General features: G+C 28.7%; 1 protein-coding gene across 1 annotated transcript in view; it reads right to left on the reverse strand.

Annotated features, from left to right (window-relative positions):
- Positions 1-24,023, reverse strand: part of LOC113367372 (monocarboxylate transporter 13-like) — a 221,972-nt gene that overhangs the window by 191,557 nt on the left and 6,392 nt on the right. Inside the window, exons 3-7 of the mRNA XM_026608983.1 lie at positions 23,259-23,360; positions 21,480-21,717; positions 14,893-15,224; positions 5,937-6,128; positions 3,789-3,905 (exon numbers count right to left, since the gene is read on the reverse strand). Of these exons, the coding sequence (XP_026464768.1) occupies positions 3,789-3,905; positions 5,937-6,128; positions 14,893-15,224; positions 21,480-21,717; positions 23,259-23,360 (981 nt within the window). The remainder of the gene's footprint in view (positions 1-3,788; positions 3,906-5,936; positions 6,129-14,892; positions 15,225-21,479; positions 21,718-23,258; positions 23,361-24,023) is intronic.

The following is a 24,023-nucleotide window of genomic DNA, read 5'->3' on the forward strand; positions in this document are numbered from 1 at the left end:
TTTTTTCATGTTTTTGTAAAATTAAATTATTACGATTACTGTGCAAAACATTTTACATGTCTCAAGAAAGCGACCATAAATTTACTAGAAAAAAATCATTAATTTTAAGAAAATCATTAATTTTAAGTATACAAGTAAACTTAAAATCGCTTTTAATTGAATATTAATATAAGTATTAATATATTATATTATAATATTAATGTTATTATCAATAATTAGTACAAAATCCAATAGTTTGCGTCTAAAAATTAAGCAGAGGAGCTTGGGTATTGCTGCAACAGTTTTTTTTTTCAAATTAATTTTTTTTTCAAATCTTGAAATCTACTAATTATATTTCTACAAAATAAAGATGGGTACAATTTACCCATTGTTTGGGACTAGTTATGTATAACATCTAACGAGGCAAGTATAGTTACGACAAGAAAAAGGTGATAATACTTGTGATAATTTATTCTTTACTTATAAGAAAATTTACATGTTTTAAGTAATTCTTTTCACAAATCAATGTAAACTGTAATTAATATATACTATACAAATATATAGTATTACCTGTAATAAAACTTTTCATCATAAATCGACGTTAATTACAATTAATATCATAATACAAATAAAAGATATAGTTCATCCTGTAACCAAATTTACTCACATTTCACAATCTGCATATATATTTTAATTAATCTTATTAACTTGTATCTGTATATGATTCTTGTATTTTACAAATAGTTTCAAGGTTTTGTTTCAATTAACCCCAGGTGTGTTTTCTTTACATTAATTGATATAACTATTTAAATAATTTAGCAATCTCAAACATTTTTACACATGATCAAAGATTGATATATTTGAAATGAAATAAAATATATAAAATTTAAAGTTAGTCAATGATAATAATGCAAATCAATTATCCATAGTTCTGTATATTACGTTGGCCTGCAGGTCAGTAGCTATAACAATATTATGCAAATCCAGACAAAAAATATCTTAATATCTTTAATATTTTATTGAAAAACGCCTATTACTAGTTACCCATATTACATATAGCCCCTACACCCAACGTTGTATATGCATTTTTCTTGATGCCCATTATTATTTTTACCTTTTGCTAATCAAGCTTTTCTTTAAAACAATATGATTCTTATTATGGTAAAAATCGATTTTTGAATCATTCAAATCGGTCACAACACCCAAACACATTAATTAATTTCATCTAAGGTACGCCAAATGACTATGAGCTCTTGAAACTAAATATAAAAAAAAAAATTTTTCTTCTCGACGGGAAGATAATAGAAATACTTTAGTTAAACCTATGAAGTGTCCTCCTAGAGCAAATTGAAATTGATGAAAAGTTAATAGTTTAAATTATACTTTTACGAAGAATTAGACAATTAAATGATTATACTGATTGTGAATATGAGTACAATACTGATTAGTGAACAATATTAATTCAAAAAACTACCAAAGCAAAAAAATTAAGAGCAGTAAGAATTTATTAAAAATACCAAAGCAATGCCTGCATGCACCTAATAAAAAGTATATAAAGAAACCCTGAACATATAATAAAAGTAATACAGAATATATTTGAGATATAATACATATGAAAGCTAAAATATGAGGAAAAGAGCTTTCGTATTATTTTAGAACTGCCCTAAAACAGAGCAATTCTAATATATATTATTTACTTATTTATTTATTTATTTATCAATAAACAACCGTAATCAATAATAATGAATATTATTTCAGGTTTTAGTCGAACTTATTCATAATTATTACTTAAAGAAAAGTAATTTTATTGTATTCATAGTACCTGCACAATTTTCGCTTCTGAAAAAAAAACTGAAAGAAAGCTTTTGAACATATTAATGTTTTTATACGCAGCCAATGATTCCAAGCAACAATAAGGAACCTGATTATTCTGATTATAAATAATTGGACACCAAACTCCTTTATTATTCTTATTTTCTAAGTTTGATTATTGAGTAAGTAAGTAAACTACGCCAATGAACGGCAGGATAAGGAAAATAATACAGTAATATCATCAATCAAATTGATAAAGTGTATCCTATCCATAACTTAATCTGTTTTCACAAATCTAATAAAAATGTCATGTCATACTTGCTTGTCACTCGTTAGCTTTCATAAGCACCATAATAAATGATGTATGAATACGGAAACTGACGGAAATCGATCACAGAATTTTTCAAAATTATTTAAAAAAGGGTGTAAAATTGTTGGTAACGGCTTCTTAATAGTTCATTTAATTTAATTTAATCCAAAAGTATAAATAAAAAATATAATTATATAGAATTTGTTAGCTTTAAGCAATTTAATGGAACACTTTCGGTAGAAAATTCTTAAACTTATAATTCTTTAAAATAAATAGGTGCAATAGGTATCATAAACTTCACGAGTTATATAAATAATCTGTTTAATAAATAATATTTTTTTCAATATATGATCTACCTGTCTACCTCTAGGCCTGTATTCGTGTCTACCTGTCTACCTAATCACCTGTCCATCTGTTTACCTGTCAACCTCTACAATATGATTTTTTTTTAATCACATTTGTAACTGAAAAAAGTACAGGTATATGTGTTCTTGTCTTGCAAATTCTAGAAAAATAATGGCACAAAATTACTGTCATCATTAGTAGAATCTCGGAGTTGAATAACATTCAAAAATTGAATAATCTGAATTTAAATGTCTGCTTAATATATAATTTCAATAGGTCTTGAAAATATTTAAAGTTTAGCATCATTTACCTCAGATATTTTAATAAAAACTAAATTTTCATATATGTATTTATATAACGTAACAATAATTGAAACAACTTTTTTAGAATTGTTGAAATATGTTCCAGTACAATAGTTTGGCATAATTGAAATATTATGTATTTCAATTTATTGATTTTACATCCATCATTTTTGATAATTGTGATGATGTTTTAAGTGTACTTGTATAAGTTTTGAACATATATTTTCTCCACACTGTATCACATTTTTTGTTGATTTGGTTTTAAATTTGAAATATTTGGTATATTATTTAATTCAATATATTATGTTTCATCTAGCAAAAAACCAAACTGGACTAAAAACGTATGGAAGACTTACAAAATATTCTTTAGACATAACATACAATTGGGTTTTCTTTTTAATTAACCAATGCTTTATAAAAAACCTTTTTGTTTAGAATTAAACCTTATTAAGCTGAAATATTACTACACACGGCCATATCTTCGCACATACTACTATTTTAGCTATAGTTATCATATGCACTTTAATTTAAATAAAAAAAAATAATTCAACTCATAGAGATGTTAACAATTTTATTCATCATATCTGGCATATAAAATACTTTCAAACATTTAACGTGGAGTCCAATAATTTTCTTAATTATCTACGAATATCACGTAGAACGTATAAATTTTCTTTTATAAATCTTGATAAGATAATGAGCTGCAGGTTCGTGATAGAAACCAATTCAAATGCATTAATCTTATATGTCAAACTTAAAATTTATTATTTATTTCGTTGAATAAGATATCGTAGCATTTTAATCGAATATATCAAATAGTTGAAAATAATTAATTAATGCTGACTAAAGTTTGGTTGTCGCAGTCTAATTATTTACATATATTACACATTTAATCCGATACAAAGCATTCTAGTAAATCAAGTAAAATTGTGAATATCATGTACATTTTTATTTCTATTAGCTAAGCTAACATTAACTAATTGTACAATAATAATTTTTAACAATACAAAAGGTCTGATTATTGTTTCTGGGTTGTTTGCTTTGTGTTTTCTTATTGTCAGGATTTTTCAATGTCCAAAATGTAATAACTATTATACTGAGAGCGTTTAATACCATGATACACTGTGTGTATGATCCTGTAGAATCTCTCAAGTATCCTGAAATAAAAAAATCAGATATTAAATAATAACTATTGTAAAATTAAATGTGATAATATCTAATTATGAGTAAAAGTCGTAATCTTTGCTCAATAAAATAATATACAGATCATCATCAATGACCAAATATCAAAATAAATTTGGATATAATTATTCCTTTAATTAGTATTTCATATTGATATAATAAAATATGTGAATAAGTAAAGCAACGTATTAGCCATACAATATTGCACTTATACTGCGATTCATTAAATCATATTCGTTTTATAAAAGATTAAATTATACATAGACTTCTGAAATATTTTATTATTTTTTTTTTAATTAGTTGAGTAGAAACTAGGGTTTGTGGGTTTTCAAAAACCGGTATTAAAAACCGTTTTACGCAAAAATTATGTAATTCGTAAACCGGTTTTTTAGTGAAAAAAGTCGGTTTTCACTGTATAAATGGAAAATGACAAATATAGCCAAACATACAAAATATATGAAAGCGTTTTGATTCTTGAAGTCATATCGGTTCAATAGCATTTGATATCTTATCAGTCTGCAATGGTTCCCAGAAAGGTTTTGTATATATTAATTTAGATTTTTATATCGGTGTATATATTAATTAAATCAGTGTGACTTCTTCTTGAAGAAGTAACTTTCTCTACTCAAACTTAAAAAAGAGTTTTAAACCCTAGAAGCTACAAATAAAGAACAAAAAACTTAGAATTATTATATCAGGCTTTAAAAACAATTAAGCATAATTTGGTCGCAAGTATGAGAGTATTTTCTTTTCCAGGAAATATTACGAGTAAACAAAGACACGTCTTAGTACCAATTCGATAGACGTTCAAGTTTTTTTAAATCATATTTTATTAAACAAAAAAATAATTAGCATGTTTAGAATTAATTAATTAAAATTCCTCGGAACAGACAATACCCAGGTTTAGCTTAATTGTTTTTAAAACTAAAATTGATATTAACAAGTATGTATCAACATGTATCTATTTTTTTTAATTTATTGATTTTTTTTTAGTTCTACTAATTAAAATTAAAATAATTTTGTTTACTATCTATACAGTTGAACAATAAATAAATTCAGCCAAATACTGCTCTAAAATACGCTAAATTTGCGGATAAATTACAGAATATTCGAGCAAAATTTATTTTCTATATAAAATTCGAAAACGGTTAAAACCGTTTTTTTAGTAAAATTAAAATTCGAAAACCAGTTTTCTGAAATGTTGGTTTTTGTAAACCCTAGTAGGAACTAATGGTGCTCCATTAAGTCAGTGCAATTTTGTATAAATGAACCTAAAATTTTAATAATTCCGTGTTAATTCCGTGTTAATTCTTTTGTACAAATGAACCTAAAATTTTAATAATTCCGTGTTAATTCCGTGTTAATTCTTTGTCTTTTTAATAAGGTTAAAATTATTATTTGTTATGTTTGTTGATAAGTAGAACAACTATTTTTTAAAATTATTTCTGCTATCACAACCGCTTGATATCAAGCTGGCAAAGAATGGCTGCAAACTCGGAACCTGCGGGTTTTAGCATGAAGCGTTACGATATTATGTCATCTTTTATAAAAATATAAAGAACCTATTACATTCATTGCATATTTGAAAATATCCAGAAACGTTCGAATCAGGTTTAATTTTATTCACGAGATAAATAATTTTGTTTTTTACAACAGAGTTAGAAGACAAAGTTCTAATTACTGCTATTTATCTTAGTTTCTTTTTTATAAATTAATCTTTCCGAATGACAATACGATTTAAGATCATCGGAAAAACAGTTGATAAATAAGTTTTTTTCATGCTTTATACTAAACAATGATCTGATGCATAATTGAGCCTCTATAATATGTATTTGATTGCTGCTCTATAGAGGATTCCGAAATCAAATACAATATATGCATGATTGGCTTTCATCTCGGTGTATCTTTGACTTGCCTCTCCAATTAGCAGGGTAACAGATATTCCTCATATCACGAAATACTCTGTTAATTATTAACAGCCTTAGATAAGTATCAAGATTACTCACCCATTACTGGACCAAAGGTCATAAGGAAAACCCCGCAACCCAGCATCATTACGCCTCCGGCTGCTGCCAATTTCTCCACTGGAAGACAACTAGGTAAAATCAGGAACATGTAGACCGTTGAAGCACCTTTGACCAGACCAAGAATAGCACAAACTGCTAGAACTTGATAGTAGCTTTCCGAAAATAACAAACCTATAATGATATAATTGTGATAAATAATTTAATAAATATAATTGATATATATTAGGTTGGGGAAGAAGAAAACCATTATATTTTTGGTAGATGGCTGTACTGATAGATGTCTCGGAAAGCATTGATCAAACAACTTCAGATTTATGCTCGTTGGAAAGGTGACATTTCGAAGTAAAAAAATATTTTGCTGTTTGGTGCATTTAGTTGTGAGTTGCAGGGTGTTAAAAATGAAAGCAAACAAATAGAATTTTCAGTACATTTTACAATTTTCCTTTGACAAAGGCGAAAATGCAAGCCAGGCGGCTAAAATTGTTATAGCTTACTATAACAGACAATTATGTGCAATTTTGGTTTCGTAGATTCCGTTCAGAAATTTTTGATGTTAAAGATGCACTTTGCACCGATAGACATGTCGACGAAAATGTCGAACAAATCTGATAAATGATCGAAGTTGACCGGCATGTTTGCAGTAGCAGTCGTAACATTGTCCAGGAGATAAAAATCGGACAATCCGAAGCATGTTAATTAAAGTCCTGAAGTTTATATAAAAATAGTGGATTTCCTTTTCTAAACATAATAAGTATATAGTATTTACTTTTTTGAAACGGTTATCTTTGTTGCTTATTCTACGGAATTTGAATTTTAAATGAACTTTTTTTGTAGTATAATTATTAATTGAAACAACTTTTTTATAGTAAGCAATATCAGATATTAATCTAATATACTATTCAATAATAACAATAGCTTAATTACAATTAGTTCGTTTGGTATTTAGCCTTGAGGCAAGTTACATGAACTTCCCGATATATTTAAATAATCGACTTAATCAATAAAAAATAAATTAATTTATGAGTCATTAAAAGTATTCCGAGTGGATTTATTACACATAATTGAAAACGAACGAACACTTTGACTCGGAGTATTTTCTAAAAGCAAATTTTCAAAAATCAATAATTTTTATAATTGAACCAGTTTTCAGGACTTTAATGGTTTATTATGTTCAAGACCAAGTACTTTTTTTCAAATTACAAAGAAATGGCTTGACAGATCGTCGCACAAAACTGACAAACGGTAGTCCTCACCGAAATACATCAAATGGCTTTTAAATTTCTGAAATCGGTTCAGGCGCTTTTGAGAAAACGTCGATCAAAAGTCTAATTTTGACAAATGTCAAAAAAACTATACCAATTTTTGCAAACTTTGACAAATTTTTAAAGCTAAACGAGTTGTCGCAGGGCCGTAATATTTTAGTATGACCTAGAAAACTATGGTATCTACCGTCAAAAAAAAATCATAAAAATCGTCGAATTTTTTTTTTTAAAAACGTTATTACAAGAAAACGGCCCGGCCGATCTTTACCAAAAACTAATCAGCACGATTCCCAACCAATATCTATCGAATGGTTTTTGAATTTTCAGAATCGATTCAGAATTGCGGGCTAAAACGTGGACGAAAAATTTTCACTATTCTGCAATTTACAAAGAAACGGCCCGGCCGATCGCCGCACAAAACTCAGAACCGATAGTCCTCATCGAGATACATCGAATGACTTTTAAATTTTTGAAATCGGTCCAGCCGTTTTGGAGAAAACGTCGATTTACGGCAAAAAATCTGTTCACACACACACACACATTCTTTTTCCAAATTTGGTCTCATTCGATTCAGAATGGCTTGAAACGTCGAGAAAACATAAAATTAGCGAATCGGATTTTTTGATGAAAACATAAACTTCTCCTTCGGGAAGTTAATAAGGTAACGAGTAGTGTTTGGCAAATTGCTAGAACCTTTCGTACTGTAATAAAATATTTAAAGAATATTGAATGTTTTCAAATTATATTATTATAAATACTGCAACTTTCATTATTCGTATTTTATAGACAAAAAATAAAAGCTCATAAATTGGACGATAGTGTTCATATAAGTTTGTCTAAAAATTAAATAAACAAAACTAAATGATCCTCTTCGGAGGGGAGTTAGAATGAAGAATCATATTTCCTAATTCTAAGAATTATATAAACTAAATTTCATAGAAAAAATTACTTTTTTCAAGTATTTTAGCTAGAATTAAAATTAAAATCTGAATTATTTTCGATAATAAAAAACATATTTTTTATAATTAAAAAAAAGTGAAATTTTGAAATACAATTTTGTTTTTGCTTTTCTCAAAAACATTCGTTTTATAACCCAGTCAAATTAAGATTTCAGTTAGGAATAATTCGCATAGAGCTGAAATCTGCTACAGATGTTAAATAGGCCATTACCAATAAAATGTCAAAAGTCCCCATCGATCCGACATCTGCGATTTTTTTTATTCAAGGTCAAAGGTGCAAATATCTAGTTTTCCCCATTTTCCGCCGAAACCATAAGAAATTTTAAAAAAATATGTTAGATAAGTTTATTTATTATAAAATTCTCTATTAAATTGTTATTATTAATTTTTTTCGTTAGAATCACCGTTTCTGAGATATTGCCGTTTGAAAAGTTGAAAAATTCATATTCTTCATAATATGCGGCCTTTATACGTCATCGAACGTGTAATATAAGTAAAAAATAAGAGTCTATTAGTTTCTGTTTAAATAGTATAGGTTTAATGAAATTTTTGAAGCAAAAAACTATAGTGTCAGCCCCTAATTACCTTAGTTCTTGAGCAACACCCGCCAGCTATGTCATTTTCCTAGTGTGGGAGGGCTGTTTGTAAAGCGAATAAACGAAACTGGTGGTGTATAGCATCGAGCTTTAAAGCAAATTGCTAGAATTTCCCGTACCAAAAATTAAATTTTTCACAAAGATTCTTTTTTTTTAAACTAAAATAAAAAAAATGATTTTTGTGAATTTTGAAATTTTTGAATAAATTGACTTTTTTGGTTAAAAAAATATTTTTTTATATTTAGAAAAAATTTGGAATTTGTGAATTTTTTTTCAACGCAATAGAGCTGCATTAGCTACATGGAGACGAAGCGCGTAAGCGGATAAACAATGTTACAGAACCCATAAAAATGTGATATTAGAATAATATTAATAATTAGAAATATTAGAATCTATGTAAAATATCTAATAATGTGATGTGCATATGTCTAATGATCATTTTTGACAGTTTTTTCACTTTTTTCACTCGATATCCGAAACCGATAGACCTGCATTCTTCAAAATTTAATCAGTTGTTCATTTCGTCAATACAAGTAAAATGTATTTTGAATTTTTGAAATCGTTCTCTTATCGCTCCGTTCTCTTCAAAACTGAATTACCATTTTTGGCACTTTTTGCCCCGTATCTTCGAAACGCCTTTGCCAAAAACTAAACAGCACTTCTCCTTATTCGAATCGAATGCTTTTTGGATCATTCCAATCGGTTGAAATGTGTTCTCAAAATCGTCGACGTAAATTTGTATCTGAACACACACACACATACTTCCATTGTTTCTAAGGTATGCCAAAATGTTCAGAAACCTCTGATTTGTAAAGATATATTAAAATTTTCATTTAAGATTCTTTTGCGTTTACTATACGTTACCCTACTGGAAGTTAATAATTAAATATACATGAATGCGGAGCGTATGATGACAATCCAATTTTTAATAAATGTGCCAATATCTAGCGGCAACATGAGTTGGAAGATGAATTGTCTCTGCCAATTATATATCATTATATGATACAGTACGTCATTACTAAAAGACGAATGAATCTGATCTGAAGATATTTTGATCCAAAACGATAAAAAACGTTAATCCCAATTGCACGACCTAAGCCGAACAACAGCCCTTATACGGTAGAATCTAACATTACATATTATTATAAAATAACCCACTTTAAATCGTCGAATTATTAAATTTACTTACTTTATTTTACTTGCTCCAAAAAATATGTCAATATTTCTAGAACATAGATATTTGCTGTTGATATTTTGAAACATTCCACACGATCGGGAAAAAGTGTCATTATCATCCATTGCAGTTTAGATTTTTTAAATTGTTTTATCGCCAAAAAATAACTTTTCAATTTTTCTAACAAAAATTGATTTAAATTTAAAAAATCGACAATTCAAAGTGGATAGTTTTGGAATAATATGTAAAATTATATTGCACACTGCCCGGCTCTTGTTTGGGTTAGGTCTCCTAAATCAAGATTGCAATTGGTATTAACATTTTTATTGACATTTTGGATCAAACCACATTACACAGATTTGTTCGTCATTTGGCTGTGGCATATTGTATCATATAATGATACAAAAATGTATGAGGCAACGACAGTTCGTCTTCCATCTCATAGGTTGACACTACATATTTGCACATTTATTCAATATTATGATGAAAATTTATTGAATATTATGACTTTGAATTGTCATTATACACCCTGAAATTCATATATAGTTAAGTATTTCGTTTACTCCTCCCACACTTCCCACACTAGGAAATTATATAGCTGGCGGGTGTTGCTCAAGAACTAAGGTAATTAGAGGCTGACACTATAGTTTTTTGCTTCAAAAATTTCATTAAACCTATACTATTTAAACAGAAACTAATAGACTCTTATTTTTTACTTATATTACACGTTCGATGACGTATAAAGGCCGCATATTATGAAGAATATGAATTTTTCAACTTTTCAAACGGCAATATCTCAGAAACGGTGATTCTAACGAAAAAAATTAATAATAACAATTTAATAGAGAATTTTATAATAAATAAACTTATCTAACATATTTTTTTAAAATTTCTTATGGTTTCGGCGGAAAATGGGGAAAACTAGATATTTGCACCTTTGACCTTGAATAAAAAAAATCGCAGATGTCGGATCGATGGGGACTTTTGACATTTTATCGGTAATGGCCTATTTAACATCTGTACCAAATTTCAGCTCTATGCGAATTATTCCTAACTGAAGGCTGCTTTAGCTTTTAATTTGACTGGGTTATTAGTGCAGTAAACGGAGAGGAAAAAAGAGTATAACCTCTGAATTTTTTTACTGTGCTTCGAATTGAATGAAATTTTGGAATTAGGTTCATCTTACCCTCAAGTTCAAAAGTGAAAACAATTCGGGTTGCGCCATCACCCCCCGGGGGGGGCGACACCCCCTTCTCAATTGTGTAATTACATTTTTTTAAAATAACATCGGAAACCGATAGAAGAACTAATTATAAGAAAAAAATGTCTTTTATAGTTTTCAAAAAAAAAACTAATACTTTTCAAGTTACTGGCCACTAAAGATTCATATATTTTTGGCCTTTTTCTTCGTTTTTTTGCAAATATCTCCTAAAATATACATTTTAACGAAAATCATGTAATGAACAAAATAATGCCAATAAAAATCTTAATAAATTGGTATTACATAAAGTGTTCTAGGAAAAATATTAAGCAAGATTTGAAAGAGCAAACTCGTTTTTCATTTCGTTCAAGATTTAATTGTTGTATTTAAAGCCATCTAGTGTCGTGGTTTTACATTTTATGCATTTCGATGAAATTGGGTTTTATAGTGCTTAATATAAGCTTTAAAATGAGTGGTGTTACAAGTTTTTTGCGTGTAAAATGAGTGAGCTATCATGCAAATAAGAAGCATATACGAAGTTTTTTCCTTTTAAGTCATATGGTTTAATGAGCGCCATTTCTACCAGAATTAAAGTAATTCACATTCCGTCTAGAATTCACTTCATTATAGGCATCTTGATCGATTCTAGCAGATTCACTACTTTAGTACAAAATATTTTCAGAAAACTCACGATTTTATAAAAACTTTTTTTGGAGATTTTATAAAACCGTGAGTTTTCTGAAAATAGTTTGTACTAAAGTAGTGAATCTGCTAGAATCCATCAAGATGTCTATAATGAAGTGAATTCTAGACGGAATGTGAATTACTTTAATTCTGGTGGAAATGGCGCTCATTAAACCATATGATTTAAAAGAAAAAAACTTCGTATATGCTTCTTATTTGCATGATAGCTCACTCATTTTACACGCAAAAAACATGTAACACCACTCATTTTAAAGCTTATATTGAGCACTATAAAACCCAATTTCATCGAAATGCATAAAATGTAAAACCACGACACTAGATGGCTTTAAATACAACAATTAAATCTTGAACGAAATGAAAAACGAGTTTGCTCTTTCAAATCTTGCTTAATATTTTTCCTAGAACACTATGTAATACCAATTTATTAGGATTTTTATTGACATTATTTTGTTCATTACATGATTTTCGTTAAAATGTATATTTTAGGAGATATTTGCAAAAAAACGAAGAAAAAGGCCAAAAATATATGAATCTTTAGTGGCCAGTAACTTGAAAAGTATTAGTTTTTTTTAAAAACTATAAGATATATTTTTTTCTTATAATTAGTTCTTCTATCGGTTTCCGATGTTATTTTGAAAAAATGTAATTACACAATTGAGAAGGGGGTGTCGCCCCCCCCGGGGGGTGATGGCGCAACCCGAATTGTTTTCACTTTTGAACTTGAGGGTAAGATGAATCTAATTCCAAAATTTCATTCAATTCGGAGCACAGTAAAAAAATTCAGACCTAAAACGCTCCGTTGACTGCACTTTTTCGACAACACAAGCAAAAAGTTTTTTGAATCATTCACATCGAATGCGTCGTTCTTTAAAAAACTGCCATTTTTCACACATTTAGCTCAGTATTTTCGAAACGACTGGACCGATCTTCCCCAAAAACTAATCAGCACTAATCCCATTAATAGAAATCGATTACTTTTTCAATCATTCAAATCGATTGATCAGTACTCCCAAAAACGTCGCTGAAAAATTGTATCTACACATACATACATACATACATTAATTATTAATTTCTAATTATTTTCAATAATGATAGTAAAAATAAAACTTCATCTTTAGTAAACTTAACCAATGGAGATGATTATCATTAATACAATTTTAGATGTAAAAATGTGAAGTCACGTAAAGAAATGTCAAAGAATAATTTGAAAAATTATTAATAAAATTATTAAACACAGATACACTTTTTCGGAGATATGTCCAAATGCTCAGGAACTCTAAAACGTGAAGATATGCAAAAATTTTCATTTTCAATTTTTGGGCCATTACCATAAATTACCCTATGGGAAGTTAATAATATACCATATTCACAATTATATGAATGAAGTGCATAAAAGTTATAAGACTTATATACTTATTATAGTGTTTGAGAAAGTTCCGACTTTGCACGAAGTGAATCGTTTATTGAAAAATTTGTAAAGGTTGAGAATTATATTCAGAAAAAAATTAAATACAGAAAATCATCAATTATATACCGAAAAATCATCAATTATATACAGAAATTATATACAAATACAAGCAATTATAATTTTAATGATTGATGATAGAAATCATGACGTTTCAAGTCATTTTGAATCGTTTAAAACGCAATATTGGAGAAAGCATATGTGATTTAAAAAAACTGAAAACCATTTGATAAAACTCGCTAAAATTGTGCACTAGTACTTCGCGACAATCTAAATAGAAGACAATTAGAAGATAAGCCAACAACCGATTTTATTAAATCAAAAATTGTTTGAAAGATTTCAGTTAAGAATCATGCTGATTTAATTATTAGCTAATACTCAATTTGTATTAAATGCCGATTATTTATACAGATCGTGTAGTTTCTGTCTTTTCCCTCAGCCAAAATGCAACTTACATCTAATTATTATATAATTCTAGTCTTCGGTACACTTTTGCTACTTTCTCCCATTTCTCTCTTGGATAATGTTTAAAACTTGGGACGAACATTTTTTCGGTTAACTTCTATGCACAGTGAGAATAATGAAATTTGATTTAAGAATTGCTTCAGAATCTGTGAATATATTTACTAGTTTTAGAACAACAAACTATCCAATTGAAAAATTAAACAATATCTTCTCGTATCATTTCCCAAATAAGTAAACCCATTAATTGTTCACGTCATTCGTTATTTGGAATGTTTTTTTATTAATCTGCACTTACATTTCGAGGGAAATAACTCCACAAATAACATTATTTTCCACAGGTCAAATTGACCAACCGCGGTAGTTAGGCCACATAGCAATTTTTTTTCGGAAAATAGAAAGAATAACTAGAATCAAAGAGTGAAGAAAAATTTTATAAATAAATTTTAAAAATTGTCATATAGTTTGATAATGGCATTTTAACGTTCAAAAACATTTAAGTTTGAAGGTCTGAAACAGTCAATTTGACTAGCGTTGGTCGGTTTAGTGTTAATCTATCAAATCTTTATTTATACGTATACATCTTAGGGTGGTCCTTATGGACATTTTCGAATTGCCTTGCTCCCAAGGGCTCAAATGGTTCCAAATTAATAAAAAACAATTCTCTGAAAGTTTTAGCTCTTAATATTAACTTTTAGATAGTGCGCAATTCAATCAATCAATACTTTGTATGGAAATAGCATGGAAAAAAATTTGAAAATTAAAAAAAAATTCTTAGGTATAACCTAGCGACTAATTTTGAATATTTGTTCGCTAAATAATATCTAAACACATTTTAAAATTTTTTTTTCATACTATTTCCATACAAAACTTTGATTGAATTGCACACTATCTAAAAAACAATATTAAGAGCTAAAACTTTGAGAGAATTGTTTTTTATCAATTTGGAACCATTTGAGCCCTTGGCAGCAAGGAAATTCAAAAATGTCCATATTAGGAACCACCCTAATACACCTAATATGAAAAATCTAAGCACATATATACTCGTATTTAATATCTTATTATAACGATCAAAATATTCAAATTTGATCGATTATTACTTTAAACTTACCCATTCTGATAGGAATCATAAGCGCCAAAGTGATCATCATCATTTTCTTTGCTCCAAATTTCAAATACTCGTCTATGAACGGACTAATAAATCTACCAAAGATGTCAACAGTTGATATAACTGTCATGAAAAACGCAATGTCATTGGAGCTAAAAGACAGATCCTGCATCACAAACGGCGTTATTTGAGCGAAGTTGATATCTACGAATATGGTGAGGACCATTCCCAAAAGCACATTCAGTACAACACTGTCAGTTAATATGTCCAAATCTAGGAACTTGACAACAGCCGCTATAGCTCTGCGAATCCGGCACGTCGACTGTGTGTTGGATCTGCGGATTAGGGAATTTATTAAACAATGGCGAGATATGGACATAACATACAAGCAATTATATGTAAATGTCTAACTTTTGACATATAATAGATTGATCCTATATGTGGATGTCATTACATGATGGATTCTGTATATTGGCGATAATACTGGAGAAACCGATAAGCAACATATGGGCTACTATAGTACGGTTTGGGCTATTTAATTTTTTCTTCAATCAAGAGATGATTTACTGTCTCTTGTTTGCAATTAGAAATATAATAATTTTGTACCACATCAATTTACGAAGGATAATTATTTGAGAAAAAAGTTATAAAAGTAAAATTCATTAATAACTAAACCATTATTATGACAACATATGTTTAGTAACTGATTAAATGATTAAATAAAGAAGATTTTATTTCATTACATTAATCACATAAAAATCACAAATATAAACGCACAACTATTTGGCACCGATTACTAGTGGGTACTGAAATTTTATATGATTCATGTGAATTATTAGCTAATACTATCAGTAAATTCTACAAAATAATCAATATGAACCAATAATCATATTTTTATATGATTCTTCTGCATCTGAATCAAATGCATGTAAAAAGAAAAATTAAAGAATTGTTTGACTTATATTTTACATGCATTTTATTGCTGAAGTAACAAGAGATATATAGTTAATTTAAATAACCTTATATCTCTTGTTACTTGATCTATTTGAAGTTTATGACTGACTATACTATAAACAAATTGTATTGAAGAATTATTGGGATTTTTGTTTTATTTATATAATCTTAGTAATTTTTACTTCTTGGTATACAAGTTCAATTTCTTGCTTAAACTCGTTATTTGATTTACGATGTTATAAATAATGCTAATATTTTAACGTTTGATACTGTAATTTCTATTATGGCATCTTTGGATTTACAAAGATTTAGTCATTATAGAAAATGTTCAAAACATAATTTTATATTAAACGATCCATTGTGATTTTTCAAGTAAATATTTCTCATTTTGTGGATTTTATTTATTTGAAGATTCGAAATCAACATGCATTATTTTCAACAACTTTGATATTGAATTAAAATGTTAATAAATGCTTTTTACTATAAAAATCAAATTATTAGGCTTTTATTTGTTGTAAATAAATGTATTTTATCACATTTTCAAAATCTATCCAACAATCATTGTTGCAAAAATATTAATATAATTTTACCATTTTAAAACAAGTAAAAACAGTTTCAATTATTTATGAAAATTTCGATTCCATAAAAGAATTCATAAATTATAATAAATCAAATTTTTTATCAAACGTAATTTCAATTAATAAAATTGCTTATCAAATATTTGTGAATAAAAGAGGAGATTTTACAATTAACTCTAAGCAAGTCTATACCCTTCATATATTATTAATCATTTTAGGGAATGATTAGATAAAGATGTTATGAAGTTATATTAAAGACTAGCATTCCATGATAATGAAAAGTACGGAAAACGCCAATATTATTGAAAACTAATTTATATAACATTTTATCGAAAACAATATGCTATTTCAAAGTTGTTTTGCGCTGAACTCTTGTTATTGCATTCATATTTAAAACTTCCCGTAGAGTAAGTTACATAGTAATCGCAAAAAATCGAAAATAAAATTATTTATATATCTTTACGATTCCAAAGTTTCTCAACATTCTGGCATACATTAGAAAAAATGATTATAAAAATGAATAAATAGTTATTTCTAAGCATAAAAAAATGTGTGTATGTGCGGGTGCAAATTTTCGACGACGAATTTGGGAGAACGGATCAACCGATATGAATAATTTAAACTAGTGGGGTGTATGGCATCATGCCTTAAGGAAAATTGCTGGAACTTCCCGTACTGTAACGAAATGTTCGAGGAATATTGAATGTTTTCAGTTTTCAGTTTTCATTTCTCATAAATATTGTAACATTTCCTAATATTTATAAGAATTATATAAACTGAATTGCAAAGTTGAAATTATTTGTTTAAAGCATATTAGAACTTTAGTCAGAATTAAAAATAAAATCTGAATTATTTTTGCAAAAAAGAATTGTCTGAAAAAAAAAATTGAAAAAAAAATTTGCTACAATTTTTTTCCCCAAAATCAATTATTTACACATTTAGATTTTGCACATTTAAATCTGTATCTTTGAAATGACCACTTCTCCCAATCATTAATAATTGAATGTTTTTTTAGATCATTCGAATCGGATGCTCCGTTCTCTCAAAAACTCTATTTCTATTTTCTGCACTCTTTGCTCTTTATCTCCGTAACTGCTGCACCTGCCTTTCCAAAAACTAATCAGCACATCTCCCTATCAATAGGAATTGAATGTTTTTTGAACCATTGAAATCGGTTGATCCGTGCGCCCGAAAACGTTACTGAAAAATTATATCCATACGTACATACACACAAACATCCATTTTTACTGAGATATGCCAAAATGTTCAGAAACCTTCAAACCGTCGAGAAATGCAAAAATTTTCAATTTCGATTTTTGGACGATTACAATAACTTATCCTTCGGGAACTTAAAAATATTTAATTCCTATTAGTGGAAAGACGTGTTGATTAGTTTTTGGCAAAGGCAGGTACAACCGTTTCGAAGATACGGGAAAAAAAGCCAAAATAGTAATTGCTTTTTTGAGATAAGGGAGCGTCCGATTTAGAACATTTAGACAATAGACATAGGCACATCAAATTATAATTAGTACACATTTTGTTCCATTTCTATGGGTTCCGTACCAATGTTTACCTGATAGGCTGCAGCGCGGTGTTAACGCGCTTCGTTATTTCGTCTCTAAAACAGCTACGCAATGATTGTTTTGAAGAAAAGGTTCAAAGTTTTCAAAAAACTTTGAAGTTTTTCTTAAAAAAATCAATTGTACGGTTTCAGCAATTTGCCGTAAGGCACGATATCACGCACAAATAGTTTCTGCTGCGTTCATATACAGTGGCGGATCCAGCTTCGGCGCCAGGGGGGGGGTCATAATTGAAAAGTTTTTAGTATGTAACAAATTATATATATATATATATATATATATATATATATAAGAGATAGAGCGGGGCTTAAAGATCCGCAGGTAGAAAGGTCTATCACCGATATCTCAACAAAAACAAGTAAAGTTTTAAAGATTTCTTAACAACAATATTTGAAAGTAGAGGGAAAAATTGTACAACCAGCCATCCCATTGATTCTTACGACGTTTAAAAAAGCATTTTTACAAGAGATAAATTAAATAAATATTTTTTCCAACTCTGCTGATGAATATTTTGGACAAAATACCAAATCAAGGTTATATACAGAGTCATCTTTGTAAAAAATTTATTCATAAAAGTTATATTTTGCGTTGGCTGAATAATGTTCCTATTATTTCGTTAAATTCCATTAAAATTAAAAATAATACATTAGATTGTTTGTTCTCTCGTCGTCCGATTTTACCGCGCCCATGGGGTAAAAAAAAACAAGTGACAAATTTTTGAAAAACAGCAAAAAACACATTTCTACAGTAATGAGATAGCTGGGAGATGTACTAAACATAAACATAAACATAGTCAGATAGTTCTTTGTTCAATGTGTCTTATTTGTTATGTTTTTCGTTTAGTTTTCACAATATAATTGCTCATAATTAATTTGGACCCTCCTTACATATATATGCATTTTTTTAAAAATAATCTGCGCCTTTGATGTGGTTCAATATTTGACCTTTGATTAGTTTTGTGAGTCGATTGGTTGATCCGATTCTTTACTATTGGCATAAAAGTGCAAAAATTATCGTCCATGTTTTTGTCAAAAATTCTTAACCGTTTTAATAAATGGTTTTTTGAGAAGATCGGCCAAATTGTTTCTTTTTCATAATAGATTGTTAATTTTTTTGTGATTTTAGTTAAATTTTGCATGGCGATAGAGATTCTGCTCTAAATGAACATACTAAACTATATTAAGGCCAGTGACAAGTGGTTTACTTATGATAATTAAAGTTTGGATTATTTGGCCGCGCTTTTAGAAAATTCACCGCGCGAAATACATATTCGGCTCAGTATTTCGTATGTGTTCGTTTTCCACCAATGTATAATGTTTAAACCATTTTTCAACTATTTATTGATATTTTGCCTTGAAGCAAGTTACATGAACTTCCCGATATGTGTAAATGATCGACTTAATCAATAAAAAATAAATTAACTTATGAGTGGTTAAAAGTATTCCGGGTGGATTTACTACACATAATTGAAAAGAACGAATACGTTAACGAAAATACTCCGAATTTTCTAAAAGCAAATTTTTAAAAATCAAAAATTTTCGTAATTGGACCAGTTTCCGTAGGACTTTAATGGTTTAGTATGTTAAGAACAAGTACTCTATCGTTATACCAAGTAAATCGTCTAATTTTAATTTAAAAAAACGTCAAAAAACTACTTATTTTCTCAAACTTTGATGAATTTTTAAAATAAAACTACTTGTCGTAAGGCCATAATAATTCAGTAAGTTGTATAAGACCATGATATATATCGCCAAAAAAAAATTCATAAAAATCGGCTTAATTTTTTTTTCAACAGTTAATTACAAGAAAATGGCTCGGTAGATTTTCACCTTCCCAACTAATTTCTTTCGAACAGTTTTTGATTTTTTAAAATCGATTCGGTAGTATAAGCTTAAATATGGGCAAAAAGTTTAACACCTTTTTGCAAATTACAAAGAAACGGCTCGGTCGATCGTCGCACAAAACTGAGAAAAGATAATCCACATCAAAATAAATCGATTGGCTTTTAAATTTCTGAAATGGGTTCAGGCGGTTTTGAGCAAACGTCGATAAAAGATTTAATTTTGACAAATGCCAAAAAAACGATACTAATTTTTGCAAACTTTGACGTATTTTTAAAAATAAACGACTTGTCGTAGGATCGTGATATTTTAGTATGATCTATAAGCCTATGGTATCTACCGTAAATAGAAATTCATAAAAGTCGAAAATTTTTTTTAACACTTTATTACAAGAGAACGGCCCGGCCAAAAACTCATCAACACGATTTCCAACCAATATCTTTCGAACGGTTTTTGAATTTTCAAAATCGATTGAGAATTGCGGTCTGAAACGTGGACGAAAATCTTTTAACTTCTCTGCTATTTATAAAGAAACGGCTTGGCCGATTGTTGCACAAAACTGACAAACAATAGTCCTTATCGAGGGGCATCGAATGGCTTTTAAATTTTTGAAATCGATCTTTCAGTCTTTTTTGAGAAAACGTCGATTTACGGCAAAAAATCTGTTCACACACACACGCACACTTTTTCCAAATTAGATTTGAATGAAAAATCAGAATGGCTTGAAACGTCGAAAAAACATAAAATTAGCGAATCAGAAAACAAACTTCTCCTTCAGGAAGTTAAAAATAACTACTATATTAAAAAAATTGCATTATTTTATCACTTCAAAATAGTTTACAGCATTAGGTATACTTCTCTAAATTCATTATTTATATATTAAGTCGTTTATTTTACAGATGTTAGGGATTACAGAAAGTTCATGCCTAAGGCCCACTCACAATTAGCTTATTTTTTTGATTTTTGAATGAAATTTTTTTCTCAAACTGTAATACCTAATTCAAAACTATGTATAGACTGATGATGATATATGTAATGATGAGATGATATATGTAAACTATGTATAGGTACATCATATATTCGCAATACGATTAGAAGATTCTTAAATTTTAGGAGTCTTTGACTCCGCCTTTCGTCTATAATAAGTTAAATATTCAAGTTATAAAAAGAGTTTGGTAACAAAATACATAAATAAAATCATTATGAAGTAATCTTGTTGTTGAATTAATGTTTTATCAATGTACTAAAACAGGCTCAGGGGGGGGTCATGACCCCCGTGACCCCCTCCTGGATCCGCCACTGTTCATATAATCTTCTAAAGACTTTGTAACTAAAGTTAGTTAAGACATAAAATCTAATTCAATGCTAACATTGCATCTCTTAAGCTAAGACCAAATTAGCACATATTAAAAATCGATTCGGATTATTTAGTACCTATTTGGTACTAATAATAGAAAAATGTACCATATGCCATTAAAAAAAAATACACGTGGCGCTGCTAGTTTAATTGAGTATACTCAAGTCATCCGTATTATTTTCCACACAACACTATTGTATGGAAAATATTTATATTTACTTGTTTTTGCAACAATAGAACATATTTGGAATGAAAATATATTATATCATTGATCAGAAACCTATTTTGTGTCGGCTTTCCTGTGGATGTTTCCGTCCTCTGTTCCGACCCATTATTGTCGATTTTATTCGCGACATTCGTCGTCGGTATTTTCTTCATGTGCCATTCGACTGGTTGCAGGAGTAATGCGGCCATTATCGTGTGCGTCGATATTGCGCCCAATATCAGGATACATCCAAAAGCACCATAGTGGCTCATCAAACCGGTGATAAAATAAGGGAAAAATATTGGACCCAGAGCTGCAAAAGGCACATCAAATAAACATTTTAGAGCGGATTGAACATTTGCGCGATGGACAGCACGCAATAAAAACAAAATTAGATATATAACATCGAAAACATATATGAACATTTTAAATTAAAAGAGTACCTCACTGATATAACTCGTTTGATAGAAGTTTCAGCTATATGCGTGTATAGAAGGCGTTTTAATTAAACCGATGCTGGAAAGCGAGGAACTTAAATTGCAAAACAAAACTAGAGGATAAACTGGATATCAAAATAATAAACATTTTCATAAAATATAATAATTAATAGACCAAAATTGAATTATATGAAATCAATCTTCTAAATTGGAGGTGTAATAACGAGGTATTTTTTGTTAAAGCTCCAACCTCCAACAATAATATTACTAATACTATTATAGTTAGTTAATATGTTTAACTTGAGAATGCAGCCACATTGTTTAGTACTACTCGAATGGTTCTAGAAAGTAGCCAAATAATAAACTATATATTTATTTATCAAAGTATCTACACAAAATTTATTTAAATCACAATTGTAATGACACATAATATAGATAAGTACTAAGGAATTGCTAACAATATAATGAAATCCCTTACCCACTTGCAAAGATGGCAACTAATAGTTTTAAAAGACGGAAGACATTAGTGCTATAAGTGAATTTAAAATAGCATTATACTTAGGAATAGGATACTTATAAAATATGTGAATTTGAGAATAGAATCTAGAAACGTTCTAGATTAGGGTTTCTTGAACTATTAGTCACAATGCCAAATATTATTATTATTATTATTATTATTATTGTTTGAACAGCAATCAGAACTTCTATATATTCTATAAGCTGTTGGTTAACGACTTAATACTACTTTATTTCATGAGAGGCAATCCATCGATTAACCATTCTCTTATGTGTGGGATATTTTTGATATTAGCTCTTACGTCTAATAGTTGCATATGATTGGATGTTGCAGCTATGTCCACGAAGGACGATTTCCACTTGGAATTATATTGTGATCTATAATCCCAAGTGGAAATTTGACATCAAAGCTGCCTGATGTCGGGCTACGGCGGTAGCGGGAATCGATCAAGCGAACCTGGGACTAGTTGCTGCTAGCCCACGCTCTAACCGATATCGCCACCGCCGGCCCACAATGCCAAATATGTATGTATTATTTTATAACATCTCGTCGTGTTTGTATGTTTTGCAACAAATTATAAAACAATATATTTTCATTTGCATATGTATATTATTCCCTAATATAAATAAATTATCTAAAAATATTAATTTTTTTTTATATCTGCGTGGGTTTGTAAAGAAACTCGCTAAATCAAGAGACTAATAAATAAATTGTTTAAGTTTAAGAATTATAGATGTTTAAGAATTTATAGACAATCTTCTTAAGCATTATTATTGAGATTACATAAAAAATACTTACAACACATATACTTTCTGTAAAACGCGGTGAGACGAGAGATGTTATAGTAAATCATTTAATAGCTCTAATCTGAAAACCAATGAATTGAGTAAATATAATTACCTGAAAGTGTAACAGTAATGCTAGTAGCTCTATTCAGTTTTTCCTTAAAATACAAGTTAACTGCAGTTGAGAATGCAGTCATCAGCACCATTCCGCCCAGAGCTAATTTCATACAAAAAAATCATTTAGAAACATTTCGAAAACAAATTATATAATTATTAATTGATTTACAGTATAATATATATATATATATATATATATATATATATATATAAAGTTATCGTCTGACCTAAATCATCTGCTTTCATTCAAAATCTGTCTCTATTCAGGCACTACAGCACGTCTGTATAATTTAATTAATATAGTAAATAATTACAAGTTTTAGGTTCGATTACAATAATGAAATTGTAATATGAAATATTAACTATAAAATACAGTTTAAAATATGATTATTATCTGTTAGCTGTTAGTGACAAGTACATTGGTTGTTAAGTAGTATCAACATTTTTTCAGTATATTTGTAATGCTTATAAACCAATGACTATTCAAATTGGAATTGTCGTAATAAAGTAAAAGAATTTTTGCACTTCAAAATATTTAGTATACTTTCAGGTTATACTAGAATGAAATAAATTAAAAATATCAACAATTTCAGATAATTGTTGCAATATTTGAAAACCTTAGCAGTTTATAATGTTTACAGATGTTAATCAAAAATATGCAACTACAAGAACTGGATTCAGACGAGATGGCATAGGGCATCGAGTATGAATAATATGAGGATCTCTAACTTTCTTCAAAATCTTTTTCCTGAGATACAGTGTA

This window comes from Ctenocephalides felis, unplaced genomic scaffold (assembly GCF_003426905.1).
Source record: "Ctenocephalides felis isolate EL2017-DRISC unplaced genomic scaffold, ASM342690v1 CF-g0.4_SCAFFOLD_01170, whole genome shotgun sequence".
Taxonomy (NCBI): domain Eukaryota; kingdom Metazoa; phylum Arthropoda; class Insecta; order Siphonaptera; family Pulicidae; genus Ctenocephalides; species Ctenocephalides felis.